The sequence below is a fragment of the Myiozetetes cayanensis genome, unplaced genomic scaffold (assembly GCF_022539395.1).
Source record: "Myiozetetes cayanensis isolate MyiCay16 unplaced genomic scaffold, myiCay2020 scf2-11, whole genome shotgun sequence".
NCBI lineage: Eukaryota > Metazoa > Chordata > Aves > Passeriformes > Tyrannidae > Myiozetetes > Myiozetetes cayanensis.
The window spans coordinates 31,673,333-31,683,084 of record NW_026087411.1 but is presented as its reverse complement, the minus strand read 5'-3'; the positions used below and the strand labels follow the sequence as shown (position 1 = coordinate 31,683,084).

Sequence of the window (9,752 nt, the reverse complement as noted above, 5' to 3'; positions counted from 1 at the left end):
TCAGCACCAACATCAATTTAATTCTTCCCTCTTCAGGACAGTAACAGGGCAGATACTCCTGGAGTTACATCAGCAAGCGGAAAGAGGGCTAAGGGACAAACTGTGCTGGGAAATCCCAGCTAAACATGCAGGCAACAGAACCACTCTACTCAAGACAGCCCAGACCTGGGTGGGGGAAGAGTGTAGTTCTTCTGAGTCACTGAGGTGCGACTCACCTCAGCTGAGTCCGCTCTGCTGCCCAAAACTGTAACCCCAAGGACAGGTCCAGGAAAACAAAACAAAGTCGTCTTCTTGTTGTTCTGTCCTGTTCCTAAGAGACAGCAGGTTACTGTGGCCCTATGCAGCCCCAGAAGTAGTGAAGGAAGCAAGTCCAGCTCTGTGAAACTACAGGGTCAATGCAACGGCTTTGGCTGTTGTGTTCAGTACAGCATTAGAAACAACTGGAACGTCTCGGGCAACTCTCTGAAAAGGTGGCATGTTTGGTCCTTCCAATGTATCCAGGATACCTGCAGGGAACAGAAAAAAGGAGAGAGAGGTAAGAGTTAGTTCAGATGATAGCAAATGGCACGTTTCTTCTTGCTTTCCTCTCTGGCCAGGTAGTGGTTGATGGTGGCAGGGCCCGGGATACGTGAAGCACTTGCAGGCAAGGAGGACATACTTAACCCCAAAGGCTGAGCAGGAGTAAACACCTCCATCCAGAGACCACAGGGTACACACCAGAGCTCGCCCTCGGGGCAGGAAAACTGCATGTTACCGAGAGTAACATGGATCTTTTTGCTTTGAGGGTGTCAGATCCAGTCCCCCACCATTTGACCTGAATGCAGGTACTGCCAGGGATGTTGCTCTGCTGAGGAAGATTGATAAATCCTGTTCCTACTTCATCCCAGCACAGGTCCTGCTCTTAGACCAATTGCTTGCTTTTATCCTGAGATACACTTGCAGAATCACTTCAGGAGCTGCAGCTGGGCTGCAATATGGAACTTTTATCACTGCAATGCAAACATAGACCATTCTTGGCAGAAAATACATATTCTGAGGCAAGTGTCCTCAAGTCCCTGTCAATTACCCTCTCAAGATTGATCATCAGTCTTGGAGTGCCTTGAAGAAAATTGACTGGAGTATATTTTATTCTATTCTATTTCATCTGCCAAAAAATTGCAGATCAGAGCTCAGAACCTTCACCATTAGAACAGATCCAAGAAAGAACATGATTTATATCTAGAAGGACTTGTAATGCTATGCTATAACCCCTAATTATGCAGATTTATCTGAAATATCATGAATGGGTCTGGCTGCCTAAACTCATAAAGATGTTTGCAGAATTGCATATTTAGGGGTCTGGAAACTCTCCAGAGATAAGTGGGAGAAGGCATTTGGGTTTTTTTTAAAGGAGGTTGAGACTTTATTGGAAGAAAACAAAAAGAGACACAGAAAGGGACCTGAAAAAGTATAGCCTGGTGAACAGTACCAACTGGGGAAGATGCAGCTTCTGCTATCTGTATTGTACAACAGAAGATGAAAAAAGGCATTAAACAAAGAAGGAAAAATACTTATGACACATTTCCTGATTAGAGAAAAGCAACCTGACTTCAGCAATATTCAGGAAGGGGCTGGACATCTGCGTGCAAGAACAGTCAGTCCTGCTACGCTTCACTTGTGGGGAAATAAGGATCCTACCTCACAACTTGGGTCTTAAGTGCTAAAACTCAGTGCACAGTAACTACTCCATTGTCTACCTGAAGGTGCCCAACTTCAACAGCTTCCTCTAAAAAAGCTACTGCTGGTCATTCTTGAGTTGGAACCCGGCACAGATGCCCTAAGGACAGATCCAAACTGTCCATCCTTTCTCTCAGAGAGAGCAAAAAAGCAGCTTCTCTTCCCCCACATTTAACAGGATGTCTTCATATCTCCTTTGCTTACCTTCTACCACCTTGTGATAAGCAAAGTGCAGATAGAGCAGGAAAAGCATATGCAGAGCAGCAATAGTCCCACACAGGATGAGCCGCTGGGTATGTCCCACGGTGCGTGACACCAGCACTGCAACCTAGGAGAGAGGTGGAGACCAGAGACAAGGTAGCTGCTACCTGAGCTGCTGGCATTGCAGTCAGGAGCACACAGGAGGATGGGCCAAGTAGGGAGAACAGGAGAATCCATGGAAACACTAATCTGAGTCTTTTTCGCAGTTTTCACCAACAACTTTAGAGCGATGTGACTTTGTTTTGTGTAAGTGAACCTTGCATGGTCTTGCCAAGAGTAAAAGATGCTCAGGCTTGGCTCTCCACAGCAGCAAGAGCTGTAAGGGAGCAAACCTCCTGCAGCTCTTAGAATGGGTGAGGATATCAATCCAAGCAGCATCTCCATACAGCAGTGGCCAAATCACGCAGGATCATCAGGCTGTTCTTCACAGCAGCCCAACTGGCTGTGAAATGAACTGCCAGGCCCAAGGAACAGAAAACAAACACCACCTCCCTCCCTTTTTTTCTGTCCCAGGAAGAGGAGGGCCCCAGGCTGCCTGTCACTTACCATTCGTAGTGTGGAGAGTCCGCCAACAACCAACCAGAAGATATAGAAGAGGGAGTGGAAGTGGATATTATAGGTGACAAAGAGAGTGATGCAGTGTCCAAAAAGGCCATAGCCCTGACAAAACAAAAATGTCCATATTACAAGTGTCAATCCCACACAAAGGGCCATTGATCAAGAGCACAAACAGCCCATTCCTGCACCACTTCACTAAGGCAAAGCCTCACAAACCACTCATTCAATGCCGAAGAGTCAACCAGAACAACAATTTTAACAGCATCTCATCCAGATAGTCTGTCTGAAGGATTCACTAGCATGTCAGAGATTTAAACAACTTGGGAAACAGAGGAAAGATTCTCTGATTCCAGTGAAATTCAGGTCTCCTGTTTTTTACCCACTAGGCTCTCAAATCAGGAAGTGCAGAGCAGGAGACCTGCATGAAGGAATTGCCCCCTTGCACTATTACTGTGCCTGGAATGGGGCAATTTAAAGAGCATCTTGGTTGTCCATCCAGGCTGTCCAAATGCAGTTACCCGGGACCAGACCAGTGTTTTACAAGGACTTTTCCCGTTCTTTGAGAAAAGCTTGTGCTGGAACACCATGCAGCCAATGTACATCTCCAGGGAGTTCCACCTATACATACCAACAGCGACAGCATCTGCACCATCGTGATTTGGGCATTGCACAGATATGCCAGGAAATACATGAAAGACGAGACGCCCAACCAGTAACCGAAGCAGGTCCCAATGGCTGTGCCCATCAGTGTACCTTCCCTCTGTGGAGAGAGCGTCAGGATGAGAACTCATAGAAGTGACCTGCCAGCACCCAAATTCCACCCGAGAGTCCCAGAGCCATTATCAAATGGCTGGCTAGCAGTGTTCAGGGGGTCACATGACCCACACACCAGCTCTCCCAGCAGCAGAGTGGGAAGACCTTCTGGTGCGTCCTTCCTCCCACCCCCAGACCAGCAGGTTCTTTCTCAAATCCATCTGCTTCCAGCGAGATGCTTATTCAGTTACAGAAGAGGTTTCTTCTCTGTTTCTACCGTAATTGTAGCAATCCAGAGCCCAGCCAAACCACAACTTATCACTGAGACTCGACGTACAATGATGGTGTCCGAGGTCTTCATTCCATGCAGAAGAATGGCCACCAGCGTGAAAACCAGCATGAGGGGTCCGTACAGCTCGCCTGCAATCTTCTACAGGAGACAGATGAGGGAAACTTTGGTTAGTGCTCCTGAGCACCAGCGTGCCCACCACAAGCAATGTGACAACTGTCCTGGATGAAGTTTATCACCTAGGTTATTGCCTGAGGTTAGGTGAGAGCACGCAGGTTTGGAACAAGCACAAGAAAGGGGTCACCAACATTTTCAGGGAGATGAACACCTAACCAACTGAGGCCATTAATAACACGGTCTACTTCAGTTTTACAAGGTGGGACAGTCACTTGGCCATGGAGTCTGATTCAGCAAAAGGGAACTCACCTGTGGGAAATTAATCATCTTCACAGGAATCATGGACTCCAAGAGTCTGCATCACAGGAAAGCAGGCAATGACAACAGGAGCAGGAAGGACAATAGGATGGTTAACAAAATGCTTCATAAGTAAAATATCCCATACACCCATTACCAGTATTTGCTGCTGTGCTCCCGGGCCCTGGGGGACAGAGATTCTTTTTAAAGGGTCCCACAAGGTCACTAAAGAAGAAAAATCTTACTGTCAGTGGGTAAACTTTGTGGAGGGTGGGGGGGCAGATTCAGTGAAAATGTTCAGGGATCCATGCAGGGATGAGAGATCCTTGACAGAGCAGCAGGAAGGAAAGGCAACTTTTCATAAAAGCTCACAAAACTTTGCCCTCTTGGGCACAGCTGTGTTGCAAATCCAACAGAAGCCACACAACACAGCCAAAGTACAAAAAGGCTGAAGATGCCCCAGAGCCCTTTCTCCTGCCCCAAGCTCCAATGCTGGCTGACAGGGCTGCCAGCCACACCGTGGGACCTCACTGAGGAGAGTAGGTCATACTAAGGAGAGTGTGTTTCCCCATCTGTGAGCCTTCCCGCAGGGCTGACAGCCCAGCCCTGCTCTCTGGCCCGGAGGACACAGCCAGCCCGCTGCAGGCAGGGAGCTGCCGGCCCCCTCTGCCCCCGCCGGGCCCTGCCCACCTGGCTCGCACTTGCACGGGCTCCACATCGAAGTAGGGCCGGAGGATGTCGATGTTGGCGTAGAGGCTGAAGGCCTTGGAGGCTTGTCTCTTGCCCACCTGCCACATCTGCGGAGAGAGGGGAGCGGGCAGCGGCCGGGCGGGCAGGCGAGGCCGCCGGGGCCGGGGTCGGCCGAGGGGCCGCGCTCACCTGGTCAGCGACCTGCCGGCCCAGCTGCCCCCGCAGCCCCTTCATGCCCAGGAACTCCCCGTCCTCCTCCTCGCCGGCGCCCGCCTCGCCCTCTGCCTCCTCCTCCTCCTCCTCCTTCATGCGCTGGTGCATCTCCCCCATGTCCTCGAAGCTGGAGCCCGACGTGTCGTCCATGTTCTCCATGTCGATGACGGCGGAGCCGCCACCCTGCGCCAGGGCAGACACAGCGTCAGCGCTCGCTCGGCCCGGCCCGGCCCGGCCCCGCCGCCGCCCCGGCCCGGCCCCACCTGCATGTTGTCCTCGAAGCCGCCCCATTCGGCTGCGGGGGCCCCGCTCCTGCCGCCGCCGCCCGCCGGCCCCGGCGCGGCCATGGTGCCCGTCCCGGCCCCGCCGCGCTGGCCCGGATGGGCGGGAGCGGATGTGACGGCGGCCCTGGAGCGGCTGCCGGTGCCGGCGAGCGCCGCCCCCTCGCCCCCATGGCGGCCCTGCGGGGCACGGACGAGATGCGGGACCGCGTGGTGCTGGGCGAGTTCGGCGTCCGCAACGTGAGTGAGCGCGGCGGGGCCGGGCCGGGACCGCCCCGAGCCCGCACCCCCTCACGGCCCCGCCTGTGCCCTCTCCTCGCAGGTCCACACCACCGACTTCCCGGGAAACTACCCCGGCTACGACGACGCCTGGGATCAGCGGCGCTTCGAGGAGGTGGGTGAGCTGCGCCCGCGGCCGGGGTGGCTGTGGGGAGGATGCGAGCTCCGGCCGGGCTGTGGGTGGCTGTGCGGGGGGATGCGGGCTCCGGCCGGGCTGGGTGGGTGCGGGGATGCGAGCTCCGGCCGGGCTGTGGGTGGCTGTGCGGGGGGATGCGGGCTCCGGCCGGGGCTGTGGGTGGCTGTGCGGGGGGATGCGGGCCCCGCGGCCGGCGTGACCCGCGGTGCGCGGCTCCTGCAGGCGTTCCGCGTGGACGTGATCCGTGAGGAGGGGGACTCGCTCGAGTTCGACATGGTGGGCATCGACGCCGCCATCGCCAACGCCTTCCGCCGCATCCTGCTCGCCGAGGTACCGCTGGAGAGTGCCGGCCTACCGCGTGCGGGATGGGGAGCAGGGAAGCAGGTCCAACCTGATGTTAGCCCTTGCGGACAGCTGCAGGGTTTGGAAGAGAAGGACACGTTCATTCCGCGTGTGTGCCAGGAACCCAGAAGAGAAGGGCTTAGCAGCATAGGCAATGCCGCCTTTTTCATTTAGGGGTGTTGCTGGTGGTGTCTATAGGTCAGCCTTTTGGACACAGCTGTGTTGCGAACCAAACAGAAGCCACATAATGCTGCCAAGTACTAAAAGGTTGAGGATGCCTCTGAGTCCTTTCTCCTGTCCTTCAGCTCTTGCGATCAATTATTTAAAAAAAAATCGGGAAGGGGGTATGTGGTGTGTAAGAGTATATTAGGTCCTCTGGCTTGGCAGAAATACCTCTGAAAATAGCCTGCATGGCAGTTACTTGTGGGAGAGGAGGGACACTCTAGCAGGATAATCTGTTGTCATGTAGTTCCGCTATCGTCTTATACTGACTTGATCTCTTGTCTCCCTGAGGTGCCAACGATGGCTGTAGAGAAGGTCTTTGTGTACAACAACACATCCATTGTGCAGGATGAAATTCTGGCTCATCGGTTGGGCCTCATCCCAATCCGAGCTGACCCTCGGCTCTTTGAGTATAGAAACCAAGGTGAGAGTCTTAGATTGAATAGAAATTTTGAAAGTTTCCCTCAAAGTAGGAAATTAGGGTCATGTAAACCGAGCAGAAGTGTGATTTCATAGAGGCTCATGGGGTTCTTTCCTTTCCAGGAGATCAGGAAGGCACAGAAATTGATACTCTGCAGTTTCAGCTGAAAATAAAATGCAGCCGAAACCCTCAGGCAGCTAAGGAATCATCTGATCCTGATGAACTATATTGCAATCACAAAGGTGAAATCTCTCCTAAAAATTATGTGCCGTTTTCTTCTTTTTTTTTTGGTCTTGGAAGACAGGATTTGGGCTGTTCTCCTGTGTGCCCTGTGTGTGCGCAGGGAGAGAGCTGATACCGTTCTGCTAAACTTACTTTTTGCCATTTCCAGTCCTGCACGGATCAGTGACCTGCTTTGAGACAGCAGCTGGCTGATGCTTGTGGCTTCTCTTTGCAGTGTACAGTAAACATATGACATGGGTACCCTTGGGGAATCAGACAGACCTTTTTCCGGAGGCTGACTTCCGACCTGTTCACGATGATATCCTCATTGCACTGTTGCGACCTGGACAGGAAATAGATGTGCTTATGCACTGTGTCAAGGGTATAGGTGAGTCCTGAGTCCTGGGGCAGCAGGAGGAGAAATGTGAGTGCTTGGAGTAGGGCACTGCTGTGTGAAGGGGAAGGGTGGAGAACTGGCTTTCCCTCTGGAATTTTAGACCCTGGCATCCTTGCACTCTTGTTCCCTGAGGCCTGTTCTCATGCTAAGCTCTTAACTCTTCATGCAGGTAAGGATCACGCCAAGTTTTCTCCTGTGGCCACAGCCAGTTATCGACTGCTTCCTGACATTACTCTCCTGAAGCCTATTGAGGATGAGGCGGCGGAGACATTGCAGAAGTGCTTTTCCCCTGGAGTCATTGAGATCCAGAATATCAAGGGTACTTCTTTTTTGCTCTTAAGTGCTTTGTTCCTTACAGGCTTTAGTAGAGACTGATTCGAGATTAGAGCCAAACTTTGTAGTGATAAAACCACGTTGTGGTGTTGCCTTGCCGGTCAGCAACGACCCATTCTCTTCTGAGCCTGATTTTATGGATGAGTGGCTGCCACATGCAGATGTGTTGGGTGATGAACTGGGATCTCCCTGAAATGCTAAGGCCCTGGATACATGTCAGACTGGGTAGTGAGCTTGCTCCTTCCAGCAGCTGAGTGTGAAGAAGACTTCTTGTGTCCTGCATAGGGGTACATGCAGGCTTTGTGTTTGGGTTAGTGTTCTAACCCGCTTAGATGCAGAGCGGAACCAGGTTCTAAAACATTCCCCTAAGTGAGATTAAGGCACAGGTGAGGCCAGATGCTGGATCCTAAAACGATAATTCAACTTTATTTTGTAACGCAAAAGAGCGGAGAGAAAGAAGGAAGATAGAAAAGTGGGAAAAACTACGGGTAACTGTTGAAAGCATAGGACAGGAGTTACCACAACCATGTGCTGCTGGCTTGCAAGCTGGTAGATATCTGCTGGGCTTCTTCCCTGGTTGCCTTGCATCCGCCAAGGAACAAGCCCAACCGGCAGGGTAACAGTGGCAGCAGCTCCCACAGCAGTCCTCAAACAGGCCCCCCAGCAGTCCCCAGGCACAGCCCTAAATACCCTCACTGTGGTAGCCCCTGGATGCCCGTTGGCCACTTCACCAGTATCCGAGCAAAGGTTGCCTGGTACTAAGATGGGCCCTGAGTGTCCATTGGCTGGGTTCCCCAGTTTCCAGCAAGATGTGCCTGGCATACCTTAATTGAGAGAGTAAGTCCTTCCCACGTTTTTTGATTGTAACAGTTTTCAATCTTTTTTGCTCGTCTGCCCTCCTCTGCTAGCTTGCTAGGTGCTTCCTGGAGCTTTTTTAAGTAGCTCAGCTCCTGCAGCAGCCTAGCTGTGGCATCAAGGCTTTTTACCTCCATGCTCGAGACAATGGTGAAGCAGACTCCATCCTGTAATCAGTCCACTACAGTTAGTTCTGCCTGGCTGGCAGTTTCATGTTGAGTATATGCCAGTTCTTTCAGTTGGTGGCTTTGCTGCCTTTGCTGATGGGGGAGTGCCTGTCTGAGGGGTCAGCACCTGCTGTGACCACAAGGCACCCATCTGCTGCAATTTGCCCACCTCATTTCATCTTTTTCCCTTTAGGAAAAAAGGTGGCAAGAGTCGCCAACGCACGGTTGGACACGTTCAGCAGAGAAGTTTTCCGTCACGAGGGTCTGAAAAACCTTGTGCGCCTGGCAAGAGTACGAAACCATTACATCTGTAAGTGTCTGTTCCCCACAGAGCCCTGCCTGGTTTGTGTAAACAAGCATGTGTGGCTGGGTCTCCGCCTCTGCCCACCCCCTCATCAGCATTCATACATTCATATTCCAGTGGGTAACTACTGAGGTTGTGGTTTGGTGTAGCTTTGGGATTGAGTCTCTTTGTGCTTCCTGCTGGCAAATGTAACCTGTTTGGCTGCGAAGATCTGGCTTGTTACAAGTGTGAGGGAAGGTGGGGGACAGACACGTGGAGCCAGGTGCAGGCTGAAGCTGCCTCGTGGCTGTGCTGACCTGTGTCTCTGTGCAGTTTCAGTGGAGTCGACGGGTATCTTGCCTCCAGATGTGCTGGTAAGTGAAGCCATCAAGATCCTGATGGGAAAGTGTCAGCGTTTCCTGAATGAGCTGGACTCTGTGCCTATGGAGTGACCAGGCTGTAGCTGGGAAGCATATCCCTGCACTGCTCTTCGGGGCTTCCTACACCTGCCTCTAGGGGTGATTCCTCTTCCATAGGCAAGAGCCTTGATAAAGGCTTGCCAAGAGTTCTAGGACCATCTCTTTGGATTTGTTTTCTGTTGGTAATTAGCCTCAGTGAGGAGTTGTGTTAAAATAAAGGCTTTTCTTTAAAGCTGTCTCCTTCTGTGCCGTTTGCAAATGTGAAAGTGTAATACATGGAGAACAAAGTGACAGCAGTTCTAAAGATGAATGATAGCATTTATTCTAGATTGTATGCAGTATGTAAAGAGGGCTGATATGGCAGTAGGGTAAAGCACTTCAAAGCAGGTCAGTGAGATTTAACGACTTGGTATCAGTGCAGGTTTCTTTTGTGGGTGTCTCAGACCAGCCTCAGCATAGGTAATATGGTAGAGAAAAGGCTGTGCTGTCAGAGGGCTGGAG

General features: G+C 51.9%; 2 protein-coding genes across 2 annotated transcripts; one reads left to right on the top strand and one right to left on the bottom strand.

Moving 5' to 3' along the window:
• On the bottom strand, positions 1–5,291 carry YIPF3 (Yip1 domain family member 3). The gene is made up of 9 exons (XM_050315561.1): positions 5,158–5,291; positions 4,871–5,077; positions 4,682–4,788; positions 4,004–4,049; positions 3,626–3,718; positions 3,164–3,295; positions 2,524–2,637; positions 1,921–2,044; positions 1–506 (listed from the first exon to the last, which is right to left on the bottom strand). The coding sequence occupies exons 1-9, from the start codon at positions 5,239–5,241 to the stop codon at positions 385–387; spliced, it is 1,029 nt and encodes a 342-aa protein (XP_050171518.1). The 5' UTR covers positions 5,242–5,291; the 3' UTR covers positions 1–384.
• On the top strand, positions 5,278–9,489 carry POLR1C (RNA polymerase I and III subunit C). Its single transcript, XM_050315560.1, has 9 exons — positions 5,278–5,415; positions 5,498–5,569; positions 5,813–5,920; positions 6,446–6,578; positions 6,698–6,817; positions 7,033–7,185; positions 7,364–7,513; positions 8,743–8,859; positions 9,166–9,489. The coding sequence occupies exons 1-9, from the start codon at positions 5,347–5,349 to the stop codon at positions 9,282–9,284; spliced, it is 1,041 nt and encodes a 346-aa protein (XP_050171517.1). The 5' UTR covers positions 5,278–5,346; the 3' UTR covers positions 9,285–9,489.
• The last annotated feature ends 263 nt before the right edge of the window (positions 9,490–9,752 follow it).

Excerpts from the sequence above, each read along its gene's own strand:
- YIPF3 (XM_050315561.1), bottom strand. The coding sequence starts at position 5,241 with ATGGCCGCGCCGGGGCCGGCGGGCGGCGGCGGCAGGAGCGGGGCCCCC. Across the intron at positions 5,078-5,157 it reads GCTTCGAGGACAACATGCAG|GGTGGCGGCTCCGCCGTCAT; the intron begins GTGGGGCCGGGC and ends GCCCTGGCGCAG. Across the intron at positions 3,719-4,003 it reads AGATGATTAATTTCCCACAG|AAGATTGCAGGCGAGCTGTA; the intron begins GTGAGTTCCCTT and ends TGTCTCCTGTAG.
- POLR1C (XM_050315560.1), top strand. The coding sequence starts at position 5,347 with ATGGCGGCCCTGCGGGGCACGGACGAGATGCGGGACCGCGTGGTGCTG. Across the intron at positions 5,570-5,812 it reads ATCAGCGGCGCTTCGAGGAG|GCGTTCCGCGTGGACGTGAT; the intron begins GTGGGTGAGCTG and ends CGGCTCCTGCAG. Across the intron at positions 6,818-7,032 it reads ACTATATTGCAATCACAAAG|TGTACAGTAAACATATGACA; the intron begins GTGAAATCTCTC and ends TTCTCTTTGCAG.